The 23522-nt window shown below is 49.8% G+C and overlaps 1 protein-coding gene across 4 annotated transcripts in view; it reads left to right on the top strand.

Moving 5' to 3' along the window:
• LOC102694251 (ral guanine nucleotide dissociation stimulator) overlaps window positions 1–23522 on the top strand; it is a 60819-nt gene that overhangs the window by 31314 nt on the left and 5983 nt on the right. For all 4 annotated transcript variants that reach the window (XM_015367213.2, XM_015367214.2, XM_015367215.2 and 1 more), the window contains exons 2-14: window positions 14606–14716; window positions 15089–15282; window positions 15481–15555; window positions 16300–16493; window positions 17398–17519; window positions 18223–18438; window positions 18638–18741; window positions 18852–18936; window positions 20765–20842; window positions 21660–21746; window positions 22197–22229; window positions 22757–22878; window positions 23302–23397. In XM_015367213.2, coding sequence (XP_015222699.2) covers window positions 14606–14716; window positions 15089–15282; window positions 15481–15555; window positions 16300–16493; window positions 17398–17519; window positions 18223–18438; window positions 18638–18741; window positions 18852–18936; window positions 20765–20842; window positions 21660–21746; window positions 22197–22229; window positions 22757–22878; window positions 23302–23397 — 1517 coding nt within the window. The remainder of the gene's footprint in view (window positions 1–14605; window positions 14717–15088; window positions 15283–15480; window positions 15556–16299; window positions 16494–17397; window positions 17520–18222; window positions 18439–18637; window positions 18742–18851; window positions 18937–20764; window positions 20843–21659; window positions 21747–22196; window positions 22230–22756; window positions 22879–23301; window positions 23398–23522) is intronic.

The following is a 23522-nucleotide window of genomic DNA, read 5'->3' as shown; positions in this document are numbered from 1 at the left end:
TCTCTTTGAATGGGCAATGTAGTGACACCCCTTGAAAAATCTAGGAATAGTTCACTTGACTATCCTGCTTTTATCTTGGCGCTGATAGCAGGTTTGCCATTGTCGTGCTGCTGATTTCTGCCAGGGATACCTGTGAGCCACCTGTGAGGGTTCAAATCTCATCATTTGTCCGCAAAGAAAGGTCTACATCTACAAGGCTGCACATATTTTTAATTCCACCTCCAATGACCCTCATTGTTATAAATATAAACCTCTTACACCTATTAGAAATATTACATTTAATTTCTTCTTAAAATACAGTTGTCAGTGCTCCTCTGTTTCATTTTGTTTCTATGCATGGAGTGGAAAAACAAGTGAATCTTTTCATCAAACATAATACAGTCTGTATTTGGTCTCTTTGAACTAATTGACCCCTACATCTCTCTCTTTATGGGGAAACAAATGCACTTTGTGACCCTCAACGATGTTGACATATCCTATTCATACTCATTCAGCACGTGGGGATTTCAGATCAGGAGTGGTCATTTTGTCTGTGTTTGAAGGATGCATTTTTGTACTGCCTAGTCCCTTTGATACAAGGGACACTCGGCAAAAATCTATATTCTCTAATAAGAGAAGTGAATAAATAATCTAATTTGCTTCTGTATTATGTAAAAAGCTTTTAAGATAAAAGGAGGACACGGGCAATAGGAGCAAAGACAGGCCTTATTATTGACCATCAAGCACATCGTCTAATGGGCTTCTGTTGTTCAAGCTAATCAATGGTTATGGCTGTTATTCATTTTAATTTAATTCTGAAAGGTTTATGTTCTGTCTCTGTTTATGCGACTGGTTTGGTACATTTTGGCTTTATATTTTCCCTGTATTGAGTGAGCTTCTTACATGAGCCTTGAGCGTCTGTCCTAGTGAGGAGCAGCTGGAGAATTTGCCCCAGCAGTGTACTCTCTTTCATCAGTGGAGAACGCCCACGAGAGTGGCCTTAATGCACAGTTGAACAGCTTTTGGAGATTTTCGGTCTGTTTTTTTTTTTTCTGCTTTCGACCCAAAACCCAAAGCAAAACAAAATACAAATCTTTCTATGGCTCCGGCTTCATTTTGTCAAAGAGTCACAGAGTTAAAAAAAAAAAGCTTGTTAGAAACGGGGCCGCCTGACCACTGTGCATGCCCCACACAGGGCGGGCTCTTCCCACTGCGTGTACAGTGACTGTGTTCTCTGACCATTACGATGGCCTCTAATCCCCTCGCCTCTAATCCCATTGTCAAATTCAGGCTAATCTGCATTCTCACTTCAAGGTGCAGTAATCCAAAACTTTTTCTAGTGCATTCTGCATCTGCTCATCAAAGAGTGCTCCAGACTGCAGTGGGTGAGTGTTCCTCCGGCATGTTCCAGGAGGGGAAGATTCCCGAGTGATACAGCTGTATTTACTCTCCCTCCTACCCATTTCCAGAGTGTATTTTCTTAATCGGCCACTTCAGATATGAATCTTCTCAGATCCCTTTGTCCTTCAGTGTTGTGGCGTTGGTCCTCAGCTCTTTCCAGAACTCATCACCTGACAGTCCTCCAAATTGGATGCAAGGATTTCCTGCGCCGAGCAGAGGATTTGTTTTCCTTCCTGACTTGCAGATATTCCTTTGTTTAACACAGCTAGTTGTCTTAATATTCCGAACGACTGCGGAACTTCGGCTGCGATTGCATGAGCTTTATGCCAAGAGGCTTTTGAGACAAAATGTGTCACGAAGGTCTTTGCTCGCCTGCGAGACGTTTCTGAGCTGAATTCCAATCCGCGTCTTGCTCACAGGTGACGTGGTAGGTTGAGGCTGTGCAGAGCTGGAGAGGGGGGGTGGGGTTGTGAATGGTCCTTCTGCCTGCATTGATCGCTGCTCGTGTTTCAGGCTTTTTGAGAAGCCGATACTGTATCCCAGATCAGATGCGGGACTGAACATGTGTTCTTCTGCTGGGAGAAGATATCGCATCGCAGCCTGGGGGGAGGGGAAAGTCACTAGCTCATCGGCCGAGTTCTGCACTGGGGGCGCTCGCTCATGGTTGACTCCGAGGAGATGTCTGTGCCTGGATGTGGTGCACAGAGGACAATTCGATCGATCCCTCGATTCTTTTAGAGGGCGATATCACATCGCAGACAGTTCTGCTGCTTAGCCCTTCCTCCTACATTTTCATACCCCTCTGATTTGCACCACAAGTGACAGAGAAACTTGCCCCTTGTTTTTGTAGGCGTTTTGCATTTGCAGATTGTTCAGTGACTGCGCGCCACAGACCAGTCATTCCGCGAGTCTTCTGATCTTCTGTAGGACAGGACAATATGAGAAGCCCAGCTTATTTCAAAACAGGAGGTTGAAGGCTTGTTCCTTTGACACACACTCAACGTGCTTGCTTTATGAATGCAAGCAGAAGTGTAGAGCTGCTAACTGTGACTGTTAGAAGCTAGATCGCATACAGTACTGGGCTGTGCCCGCTGCTCTCGGCTTGCAAGCAACAGCTTGTGTTGTTATTCAATGAGGTGGCGAAGCTCAGAGCTAATTGGGTCAAAGGGTTAGGCAGCAAAGCTTTCTGCAGCAAAACTCGGCTCTGCAGAAGGAAGGACGTGGTTTTTATTTTCTCATTTTTTTCAAACGGCATACGCCCCCCTAGGAGTCTCGCTTTGCTGACTTCTGCAACAAAATTCCAGAGTTTTTCCATTTCCTCCCATTAAAGCTTTTTCCAAATTACTCATCCAAGTTTTGTTTTCTCTTTCTGTATTTTTATGCAAACTACTCCGGTCAGAAGCCTGCCACGGTGCCGTAATTAGAAAGCAGGCTAATCTGCGAAGACAGAGACTCTTTTGTGGCCTTTCTATTACGACCACACAGAGCTGATCTTCGGGGGGCTCTGCTCTGTTCAGTGGGACTATTTTTAGTGCCACATCTTGTTTTCGTTTCTGCAGTTATTGTGTTTTTCTGCAGCCTCAGCCCCTGGCTGCTGACATCAGGCTGCGTGGGCGCTGATTTACGGTCTCGGGATTTTGGGGGTAAACATCTGGTTCACCCCCTGGGAATGCGAGGAATGGGAAGCACTTTTTTTTGCGATTTTGTTGTGTTTCTTTTCTCGGCGAGAGCTGCACGCCGCCGGCATTCTCGTTTTGCAGACTGTTTATTAGTTTTGCAGATTCCTGCACAGAGAGAATGACAGGCGCAAGGAGAGAACCATGTGTGCTTCGCTGTCTGAACTGGAAATGCCTTTTCTCTGTCCCAGAGCAGCTCTTGTGTAATCAGCTCTGCCTGATTCATTCAAGGCAGCGTGACTCAGTGATGGAGCTGAGGGCTTCTTGGAAGGCTTTCTGGTATCTGTTGCATTAATCAGGATTTTTACTGTTAAGTCGGAGGTTTAAAGGTTGTCCGTTACATAGCAATCACTATCTTTCCACAGTAGTTTTGCAACTCTTGAAGAGACCCGTTTGCCCCAGGAAAGCAGAGACGAAACATTTAAAATTTCGGTCCAGATTTAAAGCCCGGCCGCTGTTCAGGATCGGTCTTGCAGACGTGTGACAGCGAAGCACGCCCTAACTGCATCCCCGTCAGGTCGCAGCTGTGGAGGCCGTGTGGGTGAAATCACAGCTTGGACTGTTTTAAAAAAAGAAGGAAAAGCATGTCAAGCCTAAAGTGGCTTCAGAGGTTTGCCTTCTGTTTTGAAAATGCCTCGGAAGCCTTTGTAGCTGTCCCAGCCCCAGTGTTGGGCGAGCTCAGCTGCGTGACGTGGCCGAGAGCTGGAGGTGACTCAGTGTTTTGTAATAGCAATATCAGAATCTGCTGCGGTCGTCTTGTTTTGCCATTAGCAAAGCGCATTTCTCCATCTGCTGTTGTGGGTCCCCCACCCTTATGTTATCAGTCGCTAACTGACTGAGAGCCCGCTGTGAAAGAGCTGCGGGTCACGGTTTCGGGAGACAACGATGATGAGGGCGAGATTCACACAGCGAACGAAGCCTTCGGGCTCCGAGCAGGGAAGAGTTTAAACCCTCCTGCAGCAGATTCGCCTCGTCCGCAGAAGCTGGACTGATCGGGGGGATCGGGGGCCTGACCAGAGAGTGGAGAACCCGTTTTTCCTCCACCCTCCGTGTAAGGTCACGCTCGCGTCTTGATTGCAGCATACTGAGGTGAGATGGAGCAGAAGGAAAGAGGTGCAGAGCTGGACCCTGACCGCAAAGGAAGCAAAGGAATGATCCATAAGGGCACGCGGGCTCGCGTTTCCTGATTTAGTTTTAACGAGGCTAAACCATGTGTTCCTCTGCTGTGGTGTGTGCGCTTGGGCTGCCAGCTCAGAGGCCTGTCGCTGGCCAGGGCCGGACCTGACTGCCTTCCAGCGCACAGCCCTGACCGCTTGGCTGTGTGGCTCTGGGAGGGCTCGGCTGGCCAGCCGGGCGCGGGCGGACAGCAGGCCTGCTCCGTGGCTCAGGGGGGGGAGGGTCAGGATGGGCTTGCACACGCGTCTGTGTGACCAAGTGCGTTTGCGTGGGGACCCTGCAGCCCAGTGGGACGGCGGGCTCTTTGGCTGATTATAGCAGATCATTAAACCTCTTAGCGATTCCCCTGGGGCCTTTGGCCGTTGAAGTAAATAGCGTCAGAGATCGCAGCCTGTGCTTTTCCGACGCATCCCGTTTCATAACCATCAAAGCAGATCTCCATTCGGCAGTCCTTAAGCGGTGCCTTTCTTAAATGTATTGATGTGGATTCAGTCAGACAGATTCAGTCTGCGTTATTGATTGTCTATGGAAAAGAGAGAAGAGGGTGGTGTGCTGCCAACGTTTCTGTTTCGGATCACGTACAGCCAAACCTGCTGGCTTTGCCTCAGCTTGCTTTGCCTTCAGTTAAACAGTCTGTCTCCGGGTGTCACTGCGAGTGAGAGAGCGCTCTATCTGCTCACGAGCAGCACTTCCGTGGGGAAACCCCGCCACGTGCTCTCCTGTCTGGAAGGAGCTGCAGCCCCGAGAGGCAGGGAGCGGCGGGTCATTAATCCTGTTAACGAGCGCCTGCGTGATCGGCTCTCGGTCCCGGTCCGCTCTGGAACGGTGGTCCCCGTGTGAAACTGGGACCAGGGGAAGCCTGGTGGGACAGTAAAGAATCTGGGGGGTGGAGTTCAAGTGAGACGTCTCCTCCTTCATTCATGCATAGATCTCCTGTTCCTTCTGTAGGGAAGCTCACCTTTGCTTGGCCCTTCCGATCCACTTCATTACTGAGTTTTGCTGCATGCATCTCCCTGGTTCTTTAATTGCTAATGAGCAGGATCTGCCTAACGATTAAGGCGCATCTTTTTCCTCGCTGCCGTCAGATTCCTCGTTTCTGAAAGACGCCTGGCGCTCGGGTCTGCAGCAGGGCCGTCAAACTCTCCATGGCCTGTGGATATTGTGTCTTTTCTCATGCGCGCGGCGGAGAACTGAGGCTCCTTCCCAGCCAGGGGGCTGAGCCAGCGCAGAAGTCCCCCTGCAGCTCCCCCGCGCGCCGGAGTCCGAGACCGCGAGCCTGGGGCCAGTGCCTGCTCAAATACTTTCACTCGGAAACAAAGCCGCGTGAGCAAAGACTCGGGACCCCTCGCTGCCAGAATCCACAGCGATCGGATTCTTTCCGTCCTTAGTGTTCCTAGAACTGGTTTATTGTTCCACCCCAGAAGTAGGAAAGAAACCCTTCCAGCAGAAAAGGCAATGTAGAAACGCTGAAACGAGCTCGTGCATCGGAGGGAGGGAATGGAGGACAGGGTCAATCCGTGCTGCTGTGCTTCTGCCCGTCTCCAACAGTGGCTCCTGTCGGATCCTCTGCTGGTCCGCGTTCCCATGCGCCGGTCCCTCAGTCTGGTACGTCAGTCTGTGCTGGGATCGACAGTCCAGCCTCGGACCTGGGGGTCAGAAAAGCTTCTTCGCCTGTGACGGCAGGGTCAGCCATCCCCGTCCGTGGTTGCTGTGAGGAAGCTGGGGGGCAGGAATGCTTGCGTTGAGCAGAAGTGTGGAGAAACGGGTTGGCTCTGTCCAGAGGAAGGTATAGAAGGTGCATCTGTGTAGTGCATCACATTTGTGAAACATTTAACATACTGTATGACACCCTATAATCAGTACATAATAAGAAGGATCAGTTAGTCATCATCTATTTTCCAAGCCTTATCTGATTCAGGGCCGCAGGGAAGCGTGAGCCTACCCCAGCAAGCAACGGGCACAGGGCAGGATACAGCCTGGGCGGGACGCCAGTCCACAGCAGGGCACTCGCAGACGCAGACACACTCACACCAGGGCCGGTTTTCACAGGACCCAGTATATTTCTGTACTGTGCGCCAGCTCGTTCCAGTGCCTTGCTGCAGCTCTTCAATTTCCAATATGTCGGGACTTTATCGTGCTGTGGTGAGAGACTTCCAGAGCTTTATCTGTGTTATCAGCTTTTCACTGACAGCTTGGTCGCTTGCAGCCAGGCGCGTATTTGTGTGCAGAACTGATTGATCTCTGCAGTGAGTGGGGCAAGGCAAACAGTCGATACCAAAGTACAAAGTTTATTTAACAGCTGGTGTGCTGGTAGTTCCCAGCGAAGCAGTGAGCCTCTGCATGAAGATTTCTGATCTCTTTCTCCCTTTCTGCGTCTTCCCCTCTGATCCCTCGGCTGTGAACCCCCAAAGCCTTTCGCCGGTCTTGTACTTTCTTCGACCAAAACATTTCTGAAAACTGTATTTCCTCCTTAAAGGACATTGTGCTACAGCTCTAGTAAGAAACACCGTTGCTGCTGTGTTAAAAGAATTAACACTTCTGAAGTGTTTGCATAAAAAGCGCATTGTAATATTTAGAGAACTGTGACGGTATTTTCACGGTCTTTGAAGAAATGTTTTGAACATCTAAGTTCCTTATTAACACAAGATCCTACTGTACTCCTGGGAAAACTGCACCCCTAGATTTTGTGGAGACTGTCAGAATGGCGTCTTCCTTAGATCTGCTCTTTGAGACCGATGTCAGTGATGCACAGTACTGTATGTTGCCTCTTCCGCCCTGTCAAGAATGAGTTCTGTGGTGCCTGTGCAGGACCAGCTTTGAAATAATAACACCTGGGCAGTGCCGGGAGACTGCACTTCCTGTGGAAATCGGCTCAGTGTGCCAGGTTTATTTCCGTTTGTTTCTAACCACAGAGAAGTGTCGGACGAAGGGGAGTTGGGTTAGCTGGAAAGGATAACGGCAATGTCGGGAATTTTAAACGCCCCTGCACATAACTTAACCGTGGAGGGTGGAGGTCTCAACTTCCAGCTTAGCTCGTGGGAAGAAGCAGGCCAACGTGGGGGACCTGCAAACTCCACACGGCAGAGTCCCTGGCCAAAGTTGAAGCCAGACTCAGGGTCCTGGCGCTGTGAGGCAGCAACACAGGCCACCCCACTGCCCCCTGCAGCCCCCTGCAGCCCCTGACCACAGACAGGAGTCCGTCAGCGTGGGCCACTGTGAGCAACACGGCGCTGGTGACCCGCTGCAACAGAACCAGCACCACTCCACTCCAGCCGCCTATCCAGGAGCCCACTAATCGCCGCTTCCCCTTTCCGCTTTCCTTGCAGGGTGTTGAAGTTAATTCTCTGCCCTTCTTAGCATGTGCTTGCACGTTAAAGAGAAAAGCCCCTTAAAAAGCCACTCGAGCCTTAATCCTTTGGAGTGCCCCGGCATGCCCGCGGATGAATAAGGCTCCACAGGCGCTCCGGTCCCAGCGCTTTCACGGCCAGGCCATGGAATTCATGCCCAATTAGTGTGAATGCCTGGGAGATGAATGGGCGGATTTCTAGAGCTTTCCGGCGCTGACTCGCTGCGCAGGCCCGACGCAGATAAAAATGATTGTTCTGCTCAATACTCGTCCTCTGCGGTGCCCCCTTTCCCCCACAGTTGACATAACCAAACGCCGTATCGGATAGAGCTCGCATCTGGCTCTCGGGGGTCTCGAGACAAGTTCTGGGGCGTTCACAGTGAGGACACCAAAGCTCTTCCGGGTGTGTTCGCAGATTTCCCCTGCTCGGTCTCGGGAGGTCCCGCTCGAATGGGCTCTCGTCGAGTGCGGCAGTCTGAGCAAGCTGAGAACTGAGTGCTCAAGTTCAAGGTTCGCTGTTACGTGAACCTGCCTGTCAAAGCTAAAAGCAGGTGCCTCTTCTGATTTTTCTGTAAACAGGGGATTACATCTCCTGGCATGCGGTTTCCTGTCTGTTACAATTGTGTCACAGCAGCTGCCTGGCCCGTGAAGCTCGGCAGCAGCTGAGACATTGGCGTGGATCTGGAGGTGGAGGGTCAGGGAGTGAGATGTGCCTGCCAGAGCACAGAGTCTGCAAGGGGACGTCTTGCGATGTGGCACAGCTAGCTGGTCATCTGTGGCTCACTACTGTTCAGCACTACCTCACTTTCTCTCTTAATAACTTTTGTGCTTTTTACACGGCATTGGGTTTCCTGAGGATTCTGCATTTTAAAAAAAATCTGTTTTACATCACTTTAAAACTGTTGGCAAAGTTTAACACCTCAATTCAGTAGCGGTTTCAGCAGCTGCCATGCAGCTTATCTCCTGTTCATTGCAGAACTCCTTTTCCTTACTGCCATTTAAAGTATGGGGCTTCTCCCGGTCTTTTCCTCTCGTCAGGAGTATTTTTCCAAATGGCCTTGGTGCAGGGCCCTCTCTTTGTGTTGAAACGGGCTCCCCTTCGTACTGTAGTGCCTGTGTAGCCTGGTGGGACACATTGGGTCCGTATGCAAGGCCAGAGGTGAAGATTCGCCACAGCTAGACCACAGTCAAATACTTTGTTTGTTCAGTTTTTTCTTTATTTAACCACTCCTTACAGCGGAATTTTATTTTAATGATTTACGTGACCCGGCTATGTATTTCCCTTTTTATAATATATGTTTCTGGGAGGACCGAAATCTTCCCCGGCTTGCGAAAAGCTTCTCAGCCAGGGTCTGTGAGAGTGTGAGAGGCTTGCGGAAGAATGAAGTGCTGAAAGGATTTGATCAAACCCGGCTCTTCCCAACGATGATGCATTGTGTCCGGGGCCTGTTCCATTTCTCCCGCTTAGCGGCCGTCCTTTCCGACATTCAAAGAGAGAGAAAACGCTGCAGAAGGACTGGTTCCCATTGTGTGGCCCGAGAGGGAGCAGCTTGTTTTTATCTGCAGCTCGTGTTTCATCTCTGCAATGAAGCAGCGGGCCTGTGGGAGGATCTGAATGTTTCTCTTTAATTCGGGGGCCGATGGGTCTCTGCAGATCTCTCTGCTGGGCCTGACAGTCGTCAAGCTCGACAGAGCTCACTCCTTTCAAAGCCGGAGGGAGACAAGCAGCAATAAACACAGGAACGGCTCGGAAAGCAGGAAAAACAAAGGGGCTGTCTGCGTCATTAGGGAAGGGAATCTGTGCTGTTTGTTTGGATTCTGGCTTAACCTTTTGTTTTTGGACCTTCACTGGAAGGTCTTCGTCTCTTGTGCAGTGACTGAAGCTGCCTGATCAAAGCCACGTGACGGCAGCGGCTCGGGAATGTGACTCCTGCTGTGTTTTGAGTTGGGGAAACAGGCCATCGCTGCCCGTTTGTTCGTGTCGGCTCCTCTGGCAAACGTAACGTTTCCAGGAGTCGGTTTGAGCGCTTTCTCAAGAGCCATGATATTTCTTTAAGGTTTTCTTTTGAGTAGTTTTTCCTGGCTGACTGGATTTAGGTTAGAGTCGAGGGGAGGAAATTGACAGTGTATCCGGAGATTATAAACTCAGGAAATGTCGAGCTTTCCTCCTGGGAAAAGAGAGCAAAGCATAATAATGTAAAACAAGGAGGGGGGAAAAAGATTGCTTTATTTGGGGGGTTGTTATTACGGGTGTGCCTTGAGTATTATCCTAACTGCTTGCCTTCAGTATCTAGTGTCTAGGAAACTAAATACAGCACTTGAGGACTGGGGCATCGGCTGTGGAGAATTTGCTGTGTGTGGAGAGTGATAGTGACATAAGATCTCCCCACCCTCTATCACATCCTCCAGCCCTGATCTCTCTCTCTGCCTCGCTGGGAGTTCCCTTCGTCACCATGGCAACGCTCTAAACAGGGCCTGTGCAGGCACGTCGCCAGCATGTGGTAAACAAAGGGCATGTTTTTGCCTCTAAATGCAGTAAACTTGTGATTCTAATTTAAAGCAGGCCGCGGCCTTACTGAGTAATTCAATACTGAGGTTTGGTCTTTTTGTTCTTTTTCCCCTTCAGTTTATTTTTACCCTTTTATTTGTGGAGCGTTATGCAGATTTTGTTTTTTGTTTTGTGCTAGAAAGGGCACTTTAATAGGCCTGCAGCTTCACACGCTTGTCAGGATATTGGGAACAACTACTGTATCTTTCATGCGAATTACATATAAAAAGTTACGTCCATATGAAAAAACAGGCTGATTTTGTGGCATTACTTCATGTACAGTACAGAGCCTGATAAAAATCTTTCAAGCGCATTTGAAATAACTGAAAATAAAAAATCAAGAACTTGCAAAATAGTGGGAGAGGCCTCGTTTAAATTCACCACATTACTTCCACTAAATGCTTTGAGCTTAGCGGCGGCGCTGTTGACACAGCTATTCTCACAGAAGAGAGAAACATTACTTAAGACGAACACTGAAACTTGGCAGTTCCAGCCATTTTCTGGCAAAAGAGCCAGCAATTTCAATTTCCCCTGACTGCAGGGCTAAGTACCCCAGCACCATCTGTAAAGCTAAGCTGATTATCTGTCTAATACTCATCGCTGTGTTCAAGATGTTGGCTCCACTGGTAACTCAAAGCCTGTGTCCCCTCAGGCTCTTCAGTCTATAAATCTGCTGAAACCAATCCTCAGCTCAAACTCCCAGCTCTATTTAATTATTACGCTTGACCAAAGAAAACAAACAAAACAAAACAAAAAAAGGACAGGCATTTTCTGAGTCAGAACCAATTACGTGACTGTGAAATGAGAGACTGTTTTCTAAGGGAACTGGCACCCTGGGAAAGGTATTCTTGCTCAGAGTCACGGTTTCCACAGACCCCAGACCCGAGCCTGGCACTGTGGGCACAGTGGGCAGGGAGAGCTGGCGCCCCAGTTTGGTTACAGACCAGAGGAAGACGGAAGTGTTGTGGTGTTTTTTCTCTTCCCTGGGCTGTTTTCACATGTGGGATTTCCCTGGAATGTAATGGTACAGTATACACAAGCACAGATTTCTGTGTTCTTAGTAAGAGCCCTAATGGTCACAACTATGTGATGTTAAGAATAAAGCAGTCTGTTGTCTAGAAACGCTTCCATTTTCATTTAGCAAGTTCCTTCTTGGCTGTCCTGTTGACTAGCTTTTTTTTATCTGTAGGGGTAGCACAACAGGGGTAAGGGGGTAGGTGGGTGACTGATTTCAACATGAAATTTAATCATATTTCATATTTCACGTTCCTATCGGGTTTGAAGCCATTTGGGCGCCTCTAAACCACAAAAAGCAAAGTGTGTTTTCCCTGTGGTAGATCATTAACTTCGTGGTAAAGGTTTTATTGACACCAAGTTACCATTGAGAGGAGGGAATTTGGCCCATCCTTTTGGTTAAAAAAAATGGAGAGATACTAGGCTACGGTGTTAGAAGGTCAGGCGTAAGACTCTCAGGCGTAAGACTCTAACCTACGTCTCCTGAAATGACTAGGATCAATACTCTGCGCCTTAAATCGCTAGGCTGTGGTGTCATAAATGAATAGGAAGTGAACTGTGCTTTGTCTCCGTTTCGTCACCGGTTTGTCTTAGAGATGGGGATGTGCCTGGTGGTGCAGGATGTAAACAAAGCCAGGCCTCGTTGCCATGAGAACACCCTGTCAGCCTTGGCCACAGTAAGGCGACTCGGGCTCTGTGCGAGCAAACAAGGATGATGACTAACTGGAGTATGTGTTTTCGGGATGGTAGTTTATTTTCACTGAACTGTTTTGAAATGTAATTAGGCACAAGATGACTTAGGTTTCATCATACAAGTTTGTCTCGTGCTTCAGAATGTTAAGAGAGTGAGTAATTGTAGGGGTAGGCAAAATTTTAATAATGAATATCCATCTGTATAATAGGAAGTCACAAGTATGCACATGAATGATAACTGAGTGCTGTTGCTTCTTTGTTTTCCCCTTTTGGGGAAGAGAGGATGAGAACTAAAATGTCATGTGGAATGTAAAATAGTCAAATGGTGTTAAAGCACTGTAGAAGGGAGACGATGACCGAGTGAGCCAAAGTATTTGGAATACAAATGCTCAATTAAGCAGGCAGCCCCCTCCCTCTAAAATTTCTGCGACTGTAAAAATCACTTTCCCTTTCGGAGTCAGTGAGGATGACACGACTGTCTCATTTGCACTTCAAGTCATCGTTTGTCAGCGCTCAGTCACTTGTCAGTGATGCTGCCGGAGCAGTAGCACAGAGCTCGTCTGCCAGTGAGGAGTGTGAACTGCTGCCATCAAAGGGGGGACTTCTCTGAGAATCCCGAACGTGTGAATGAGGAGGCCGTAAATAACATGTTAACGACGTTCGGGAATCTGTCGCTGTGGCGTTGGAGGAGGATGAAGAATCGGGGACGGGACAGAAACAAGATGCTCATCACCGAGCCTTTGTGAAGAAGGGACAGGGGTGGTTGGCATTGTCATGATCATGAGCCTTTTTAACACAGATTGAGCCCCTGGTGTCCTCCCTTTACTAAGTGATCACCCAGTCTGCTGGTCACCCCGCAGGCTACCAGTTGGCTTTGAAATGTAAGACCGGTTTAATAACCAGTGACCTCCCCCCAGGGTGGGCGTCCAGAATTCCTGGAGACACACGGTTTGCCCCCTCCGTTTCCTCATCCATCTTTATTTTCCCTGGGCTCCTGCCAAGGTTATTGGCTGAGCTTTTGGTGGCCAGACAGGCAGGCAAAACAATAAAGTAACTGTCTCCATCCTCCCTTGAGTTATTTTGCATTCCTGCAAACGGCTTGTTGTTTTTTTTTTCCGGTCTCCCTCTGTCAGGGTTTAATCCAAGTGTTTTTTTGTTCAGCTAAAGCCAGATTAACAATGTGGCAGGTCCAGTGTTTCACATTAATTATTCCTTACACTTAAATAGGGCTTTTCTGGACACTCCACTCAAAGTGCGTTACAGGTAATGTGGACTCCCCATCCAGGGTGTACCCTGTCTTGCTCCCATTGCTTGCTGGGATAGGTTCTGGCTCCCCTGCGACCCTGAAGTGGAAGAAACCATTAGAATATGGATGGATGGAATATTAGTATGTTCCCATTATTAGTCAGTACTGAATGCTTTTTCTTAAAGACCCTCCTTATTGTCATGGCCTTATAGTACAGTATAGACATCTCTAGTTGTGGAAACAAGTCTGAGCTCAGTCAGTGCCTCATGCTGTTTTCTCTCACTGGAAGTGTTTTAAGAGCTGTCTGCTGTGCATGTGGATTTTTTTTTTAAATTTCCTGCCATTATCTTTCCGATGAGAAAGTGTCTCGTGTGGAGTCGATGTGTCTTGAATGTGTTGCACTAAAACCGATTGGCAGAGCAATGGTGGGAACGCAGCCGGGAGACAGCCCCTCGCGCTGTAGTTCTGATGGGAGTCAGGCGCGCTGGGGAAACGCGCGAAAGCTTTACTTTGGAAACGGAACTTGTGGACAAGAAAACAACTTAATGGGAAGTAAACTGTTGGCTCAGTTTCTGTGGACATTCCAACTAGCCGTTTAGGATTCAGTCTCTGTTAGTCTGCGGATACAGAACATGTGTACGGAGGCTTACAGAACGTGCTGTTCTCGCTGTGGCGAGTGCTGTTGTTTGAGAACAGTGAGGGAATGTTGGGTCGAGAAGCTTCCACAGCGTTCCTCCGGTCTGTCCATGCAGTTGGTAGGAGGTTGTTCAGATATTCCTGGAATTTGCATTTTCTCCAAGGCCTTGAGGAAACACCCCCCCCCCACTGAGCTGAAACACACAGCAGAGGGACTTGGCCATTCGTAAGGGTGTTGTTTCAACAGCAGGCTGCCTCTTCATTCACTCAGTAACGCACTGGAGCTCTCGTCTTTAAAGAGAGAGCGTCGGCTTGCTCTGCCCCCCCAACATCGATGAATGTCTGGTGACAGCTGCCCTCATCTCTCTCGCAAGGTCCCGTAGATGTGAACTCTGCAGCACATTTCGGTCTGTGTTTGAGGCAGTCGGTTTAGCGAATGAAGTTTGCGTGGGTTTGATTTCCGATCTGCTGCACAATTAGGCTTTTGACAGCACTTGCAGCAGGTGTGGAATATGGGGTTGCAGGGGATTTTCCAGTCATAGGTGGTGCAGTAAATTAGTCCAAATAAGTAGCAAATTAACTGGGGCAAATCAAATGGCCTTAAATATCTTCTACAAACAGAGGTGGCAAAGAAGGCAAAATGGATTATGGATGCGTCTCTCACCTCCTTCACTGCCAGTTCTGGGAGACGCCTCTGTGCTAACGGACACAGGAAGTCTTTCATCCCCACTGCAAGATCGCTTTCAAACAACTGTCTTCTCCCTTATCTTACTGTAACCCTGTCGCACTGACTCATTGGTTGGTAAAGCTTTGTCTGTCATTGTGTTGTTGTGTTGAGAGGGTGCTGTAAAATGAATCGCACTTGTGTGTGTGTCCTCTCGCCCCTCCAGAGCTCGACCCAGGAGATTGGGGAGGAAGTGGAAGACGGGGCGATCTACACCATCACCCTCAGGAAGGTGCAGGTGCACCAGGCGGCCAGCAAGGGGCAGCGATGGCTAGGGGTGAGTGACGCTCGGACCGGGGGCAGAGCCCAACAGATTAACATTTCCGTACCCGATCGCTGCTTGCAGAGCCCCCTTACGGCATTGAGCATTGTGGATTTAAAATGGCTTGAGAACAGAGAGTAACTGAGTTCTCCAACAACAAAAGTTGCAAGAAGGCCCCTAGTCACAGGTGAAAGAACGTGTTACAGGGCATCAGGCAGTACGTATCGCCCAGTGGACAAGACAAGTGGGACACATGTCTCATTAAGCCCAAGCCTGTTAACACGAGCGATTCTTCCGTGTTCGCGTGAAGTTAGCGGACAGGTCTGCTCGTGAGGAGTACCAGGCCTGTTGTCACACACGGTGCTTGTGCCCCCCTCTCTGGTCCAGGTGGAGACAGAGTCGGCCCTGAGCTTGTACGAGACCTGTAAAGTGCGCACCATCAAGGCAGGCACCCTGGAGAAGCTGGTGGAGTACATGATGTCGGCGTTCAGGGGCAACGACTCCACCTACGTCACCATATTCCTCTGCACCTACCGCTCGTTCGCCACTACTCAGCAAGTGCTGGACCTGCTGCTCAACAGGTGAGGGCCTGTCTACTCCTGTGGGTTCGGCTCGTCCACCAGACACAGAGAGACGCACGCACGCACGAACCCAGAGACGCACACAGAAACCAGCTCTCTTGTGCAGCTATGTCTCCCCGAGAACAGTTTTCTGGAAAGATGGATTCTCCAGACTGCCCCATTAGACACTAACAGCTGTGTTCCCTGTGGCTTCTCTAGGTATGCCAAGCTGCACCAGCAGACCAGCGCAGAGGGCTCCAGACTGACCCATGATGACCGCACAGAGCTGAAGAAGTAGGTGACACTTGGCACTCCTGCTGAGAGGCAACACACTTACTGGCTGTGACCCGACAGAGTTCTGGTTTAACAAAAAATCTGGTGTACTAACAACAGTTTTTAAAATACTCTTTTCTGTGGTACAAATTAAGACAATTTTTGATTTCAAGATTAAAGGAGTGCATTCATGAAAAATCTGTCTAGCTTCTGCTGAACTTGTTGATGTTTTTTATCAAGTAATCGGACAAATCCTGTTAGTTTTCCTGCTCCCAATTGTGCACGATTGTAATATTATCATGCTTTGTTTCCCTCATTATCAGGACATTTCTTTGATTTTCAGTGTAGGCTTTGATAATTCCACCATCTGCGCCTGCCCCTCTTTCATGTAGCATTTACCTTTTATCACTTCGTTTGGAATGGAAACTGAAGCATGTGTTTTTATTTGAGGAGAGAAACGTAGCCTCTCATCGGAACATTAAAACAAGTTAAAAGAATCCGCTCGAGAAAGAAAGAGCAGACTGTGTACCCGTCATTCTTGTATGCAGTGCAGTTGGGGTTCATGCAGGATTCATGCGTTATACTTTATTTTGAGATGCTGCTACATAAGAAATGAACACATGAGACACACAGTGAGAGACGGATGCAACACACTGCTACTTAGTAGTTCTTTCCAGTTGGCTACGGATGATTTGAACGATCAGACCTGCCCTGGCCCTGACTCTGTGCTAATTAACCTTTCTTTGTCTCTGTCCCTTGTCGCAGCACTATCTCATCCATCCTGGGGGCCTGGCTGGATCAGTATTCCGAGGATTTCTGGAAGCCTCCGGAGTACTCTAGCCTGCGCCGCCTCATCTCCTACCTGCACCTGAACTTCCCCGGCTCTGACCTGGAGAGGAGGGCCTGCAACCTGCTGGCCCAGTTTCACCGCCGGCAGCACTGTGAACCCGAGCAGGACGGTAGGGAAGCCCAGGGTTCGCTTGTCCAGCCGCCTTCAGAGCGGTCAGGACGTCACTGTGTACCGTCACGCAGGGAGCGATCGACAGACGCCAAACACAATTCGCACTTATAAGACCTGTGACGCCCAGGCAAGTGGGATCATGCTCTTTCCTGCAGCGACACACTGATGGACAGACATACAGATCTAGATCACATTTTGTTCCCAGAATTCCCAGATGTTATTAAGAATTGCCTTCTGGGAACAAAAAGGGACCAAAAGTACTGTGGCACAGCGGAGTGTCCCTCACCCACAACATCTGCTGGCCGCCCCACAAGGGGCATCCACAAGCCATGAAACCACGCGCGATCCTCTGGTGTCTGACAGCTGCGTGGGAATGTAGCGAGAACATATCAGCTGCAGGAGCTCTCCTTAAGAGAGAGCCCTGTATAGGATCTGCTCTCGGCTGGTCGAGCAGTCGTCGCCGAAGCTCCCGAGCTGAAGCGCTCAATCCTGGTCCCTCCTAAGTAAGGGAAAAGAAAAAATGCTCCTCCTATTTCTAGACGATGGGTACAAATCATACAAGCTCTCCCCAGAAGGCTCATAGCTGACAGTCTAACTGCTGATGGAGGTGTTGTCTGGGGTCAGCGATCACCGCAGGTCCGTTCATCACCTCCCGGTCACTTGAGCGAGATTACAAAGGCGGCTTTTACGGAGTTGTTTGTGCCTGTAGCTGAAGTGTCGTGTAATTCCTGATCTCCAATCGCCCAGTGAAGAGGCCTTGAGCGTTTCCCAGTCCCAGTCCAGCAGACTCGCTGCGCTAACCCTGCTTCAGCGCATAGAGGCATTGATTGCGGTAGGAGAGGAGAGTGTTGTTGTGTGAGGAGGAAAGAATAAATGTGTCTTGCTTGTGTGCCCCCTGCCAGGGCTGGACCACAGCGCCTGCACCTTCACCATGCTGGAGGAGAATGGCTTCGATTACGAGCGCCCGGACTTCATGTCCTTCCCACCCCCGGTCGTGGCCGAACAGTTCACGCTGATGGACGCGGTGAGGCTGCTGTTCCCTCTCGCTTGTCTTTCGGCCCCCAGCTGCACGTTGGCTCGGAGGGCCTTTGTACGGATTTCACAGAGAGCTGGGTGTGGCTCACCCCAGTCTGTGAGGAGCTCCTTCAGTGCTGAAGGATGTCCAAGATGTCAGGTGCTGCCAGTGATCTGAAAACGTTTCCATTGCGCAGGCCAATTAATGATGATGGGTTAAACCAGGCAGAACTGTTGTGAAGCTGTTCCAAAGGGGATGGGTCAATGCCCAGGCATCTGCTTTAGAGTGGTCTTAATTAAAGAAGCCTGCAGCCCCGAATAGAAGTGGCGCTCAGTCTTTCAGCCGCGAATCTGGAAATTACAGAACCCGAGTGGCTTTGCCTTTTTATCTCTCCAAGCAGCGCAGCCTTGCAGACAGGACGCAAGTGGTGTTGCGTCTCTAAAGAGGGGCTTTTAAAGACGGGCCAGTCGGCTCTTCTAGTACAAGCAGGGCTGGCAACTTGCCCGTGTGCAGAAGTATCAGTGTCCACGTTGTCCATAGTGGAGGATGTAGAAGTCAAAGGATTTGTCTTTTGTGCAGTTGCCAGTTGCCATTATCTGACGATTTTCTTCGTGTGTTGCCCTGTTGTGCATGAAGGGGAACTAACCCCCCAGGACAGGGAACGGGGAAAAGCTGTTCGCTGTTCTGAAGCCCGTGCTGTCTCGCTGTGCAGGAGCTCTTTAAGAAGGTGGTGCCCTATCACTGCCTGGGCGGCATCTGGTCTCAGCGGGACAAGAAGGGCAAGGAGCACCTGGCGCCCACCATCCGTGCCACCGTGACCCAGTTCAACAGCGTGACCAACTGCGTCATCGCCACCTGCCTGGGCGACAAGGCGCTCAAGCCCGCCCAGCGAGCCAAGGTGGTGGACAGGTGGATCGAGGTGGCCAGGGTAAGGCGCACATTTATTTTGTGCCCAACCGGATGTCAGGAGTGGAGCATTAACTTTCACGGCCTTTTTCTTTCTCACTTTAGATTGACTTGTGTGCCGTTAGCTGGGAATCGGTTATTTCTGAGTTTTTGTTGCAGCGGCTATCATGGAAACGTCTGACGTCACAGAATCGGTGATTTTCTGTCTCGTGTTATTTCAGGAATGCCGAATCCTGAAGAATTTCTCTTCCCTGAGGGCCATCCTCTCGGCTCTGCAGTGCAACTCTGTTTACAGGCTAAGGAAGACGTGGGAGGAGGTCTCCAGGTAAGACGGATAAGAGTAGGAGGATTTGTTCCAAGGAGTCTTTCATTACAAATTCTATTCTTCTTTTTTTGTCCTCAGTTACAGTGTATATCTTACTGCTTTATCCACAGGGAGAACTTCCGAATCTTTCACGAGCTGTCGGAGATCTTCTCGGATGAGAACAACCATTCCCTGAGCCGCGAGCTCCTCATCAAGGTAGGCCTGTTCAGGTCTGGAGCAGTTCTCCCAGCTCACCGCAGCTTGCAAGCTCCCGAAATCCTACGATCAGCGCTCTGTTGTTCTTTCACTTTCTTTAGTGCGCTGCTCAGATGTTCTGTATTTCTGTCAGGCATGCGGGGGCGGTGGTCCTTGTACGGTCCAAAATATGATGATGCATCAAGATATTAAAATGCACCAAGGGGTGCTGTGATCTCTCATGTCAGTTTTGCCAAAGGATTACTCTCCACAGTGATGGCCTTCATCAGACTCCTCTCTGCTCGGCCTTTGCAGTAAGGGACTGCGCAGTGGCTCCAGCTGCTCGTCCCCTGCAAACTTGCACTGCTGACTTCGTGCTGTAGCGACAGGACATTGCCGGTGCTGGTTTGGGGGGGGTGCTGCTCTGGTTTTCAGTGCAGTGGGGCCGGGTGAGGGCCTGGCCAAGCGTGCTGACTCACACAGCTGCAGTAAACCACCCTTCTGAGAAGCAGGGGCTTGTTGCTCGGCAGCGCAGAGAGGCAGGATGTGGCCGTGCACCTGTCTTGTGGCACGAGGAGAGCCTGCAGCGCACACTTAAAGGTCACCAGAAACCAAGTCACGCCTCATCGTTTCGGACCCCACTGTGGCATGTCAGTGGCTAGGTTTCACAACCACAACTAAAAGAGCATTTGCTTTCATTTCTGTCTCTTAGTTACGAGTGCAGATTGGCCACTGTTATTTATACCCAGAGCTGTGGTTAGCACAATAACACCAAAACACGCCGATTCCTGCACGTTCTCGCTCCCCTATACTAGGAGTGTTAATGAACACAGCCATTACTGACAGGTTTGGCATTTTACTTTCATTAAAAAACCTCACGGATCACGTTTGACGAGACCTGCTATTGAGCTCCGAGTTAGGAAAATGCAGACGGTAAAATGTTTTCCGTTGAGTATGGGTGATGCCGCCATTACCCCGCGTCGCTGATACTCAGAAGTCGGGAGCCTACGTTTTTTCCCCCCCTCTGGAGTTTTTTTAGCTGAAGAGTGACAGTGTGTCAAGAATCAGAGTGCCTTTCTAACAGTCCTGCGGGATGAATCCTTCTTCCCCGCTAGACAAGGTAGACGCGTTTTGAGAGGCGTTGCTCCGATTCTGGCCGATTCTCCCGTCCTTTGTGGGATTCCTCGCTCTGCGGCAGAAGGCAGGCCGCCTCTACCTGCAGAGATTCCTTGCTGCGGGCAGATTAAGTTCCACACAGCTGTAATGGAGACGCGATGTGGTGCTCTAAGAGTATTTCCAGGAGAGGCCCGTCGGGGGGGGCGTGTTTCTGTGAAGACGGGGGAGAATCCCTCGTGGCATCACAACGGGCAGCAGGCCTTGATAAGAGCCCCGCCTTGCAGATGTGTCAGCGAGGGGTATCCCGGGTGGGGGAACGGTAGGGGGGTTTCACAATCTCTTATCTCTTACGCTCAGCTGGAACACCGCTCAGTGAGTCACATGACGTGGCACTGTAAAAAGTGCACACCGGCTTCCAGGAGACAGTGTTGGTCTATATATTTCAGGACACCTCAATTTCCTTTATTGTCTACTGTGAAAGAAAAGTCTGTATTGTAATCGGAGAAAGCTGATCACGCTTTACTGCAGCATCAAATGCTGAAGGTCTTCAAAACGCACAATGGAGGATTTGTCTTCCACCACTTCCTGTATGGTGTAAAAAGACGTATAGATCCAGGAAAAAAAAGGATTGTGGGCTCAGGGTCTATACCTGCAGATGTGCTCCTGCAACTTCCAAGACTTGACATCCCTGCAGTTGGCCTCATACCGGCGTGCGTCTGTTTGCTCTTTCCAGGAGGGAACCTCAAAATTCGCCACCCTGGAGATCAACCCCAAACGGGCACAGAAACGGCACCAGCAGCAGAGAGAGATGGTAAGAGCGAGACGTTCTGGCGTGGGACGTCCCAGAGGAGACGCGCATCATTGTTGTGCAATACTAACTTGATAATTGAACTTCGAAGCGTCGATGAGCCTGCGTCGATCTGTTTTTGATGTAATGGTAAAGACCGTTCTAGCTGCTGAAGATTTGCCCTTTGAATGTACATTAGAAACTCTTGGAATTAAAATGCTGTCTTCTGGGGTGCAGAAAGTCTGCTTCCCTCAGCTGTGAAGGCTGATGTCTCAGCATGAGCTACGAGTACCCTCTAGTGGTTTTTTAGCAGAATTGCAGGTCACTTATAATTACAGTTCAGAACTCTTCTGAGTCCATCCAGCCATTTTTTTGCTTCAACCAATTTGGTGTCACAGGGCACAGTGGGCAGGGCAGGATACACCCTGGATGGGACGCCAGGCCAACACAGGGCACACACAGACACGCACACACACTCACACTGGGGGCAATTTTCCGAGAAGCCAATGGACCCACTAGTATGTCTCTGGGCTGTGGGAGGAAACCGGAACAGTCAGTCTAACATAGGGAGAACATGCAAACTCCACACAGACAGCACCCCTGGTCTGGAATTGAACCCAGGGCCCCAGCGCTGCGAGCCGGCTCTACTTACCCTTGCACCACCCTGCCACCCTCATCTGAGTCATTTGCAGCTGGTTGGTGACATTGACTGTCCCTGTCCGTCGTACTGGGGCTTAAGCACCACTGCCCCACCGACAGTGTTTGTTCTGAGACGCCAGTCTGATGGATCCCAGTTCCTTCCCACCAGTTTCTCCACACTAACCCCTGCGCTGTGTTCCAGGGCGTGATGCAGGGCACTATTCCCTACCTGGGCACCTTCCTGACGGACCTGGTCATGATGGACACCGCCATGAAGGATTTCCTGGACGTAAGTGTCCCTGCAGTGGCCCTGGGTGTCCGCGTGTTTCCCAGCAGCTCCCGGTCCAGTCTCGGGAACGTCCTCCAGCACTGCTGTCCAGGATTGCCGTTGTGCTGGCCGGGGGTAGTGCGATCTCCACGCGCTTCTCCCTTTTGTAAAAAGAGTTGCAGACCAGACATTGAAACCAGGGGGGTAAAGGGTTAATCCACACCGAAAGGGAAAGAAAAGCTGTTTCAGCTGTGGAGCCTTCTTCAGGAGCGGGCCCTCTACCTGTGTCACGGACAGCGAATGTCAGCTTCTGCTCTTGTTTTAAAATGGCCTCTGCCACATCATCATTGAGCAGAGGCAGTAGATTTCGTTCACCAGAGATGCAGGCGCGCGCAGGGCTGTGTGCTGAGTGCACTGTGCTGAGCGATCCTGAAATCGACGTCTCTTTCTGATTTCTTTTCTCCACTACAGGGGGGATTGATCAATTTTGAAAAAAGAAGGAAGGTAAGGATTCAGTTTCACTTCGTTTGATTTAATTAACGGTGCAAGCTACACGCTGTTGGAATGTGTTCTAATTAGATTTAGGTCTACACATCTAGAATGAATGACTGGAATGATTTGATTTCTCAACATTTCATGCGGCGATAGACCATTAAGGGCCAGTTCTATCTGGACATGTGCGTTTCTCACCGGAAAACATTCAGGTCGTGTGGAGAATTATTTGTTAATCTGTTCTGTCCATTAATTACCGACAAGTATCCCTTATTATCATTGTGGAGGCAGAGACATAATTCAAAACACCAGAGAGGCGGGGAGGTCTTGCAGCTGCCCTCTCCCACTGCCTTTCATACCTTACAAACCTGCAGGTACATGTCCTTGTCTGCCTCATTTATTTAAAAGCCGGGGAAGTGGCTGCATCCAATCGACACACAACATTGATCAGTTTGTTAAGTGAGCCAGGCATAGCAGGCTGAGCTGTGGGCTTGCCAGGACCGCCAGCCTGTTGCAGACTGTCCTCCTCTGCCTTGCAGGAGTTCGAGGTGATCGCCCAGATCAAGCTCCTGCAGTTGGCCTGCAACAACTACAACTTCACTCAGGACAGCCAGTTTGTCGAGTGGTTTTCCGGGGTGGAGAGACTCAGTGAGGCGGAGAGGTAAGATGGAGAGACTGTCCTGGGGAAGCTTGAATGCTCTAGAAACGTGTACTGTAATCAGTGTTGTGCTGTTACCGACACCAGCCTCCTGAACAGGTCTGAATTGCTTCATAATCCACTTCTGCATACTGTTTCAGTCTTAGCCCTGTAAATAGTTATACAAAGGAGCTTGTTTAGGGAATGAATTGCTTTTAAACCACCTTGACACTACCAAATGGGCTAGATGGGTTGAATGGCATCTTGCTTGTAATCTGTCTTTTTAACTAATATACTGGGGGAGCCACTGGGGAGCCCGAGTGTAACCCAGCAAGCAGCAGGCACAGGGTGGGACACATCCTGGATATAAGAACGTAGGTGATCCTGTTGTTGTGTAAGAGGTTGAGGGGAATTCTGGCTAAAGATTCCTGTCTCTGTTCCTCACAGCTACAGCCTGTCCTGCGAGATCGAGCCCCTGTCGGAGTCGGCCAGCAACACGCTGAAGGCCAAGAAGAACAGCGGCATCATCAAGCGCTGGAGCGAGTAAGTGGAGCAGCTGTTCCTGCAGACTGGGAGCCCTCCGACTGTGCTGGCACAGGTGGCTTCTGGCCTCCGGTTCATATTTACATACATATCTGGTGCCCGACAAGCACATGTTGTGGGTACCT

Source organism: Lepisosteus oculatus, chromosome 24, assembly GCF_040954835.1.
Source record: "Lepisosteus oculatus isolate fLepOcu1 chromosome 24, fLepOcu1.hap2, whole genome shotgun sequence".
NCBI lineage: Eukaryota > Metazoa > Chordata > Actinopteri > Semionotiformes > Lepisosteidae > Lepisosteus > Lepisosteus oculatus.
Note: the sequence above shows the minus strand (reverse complement) of the source record. Positions and strands in the feature narration are given on the sequence as shown.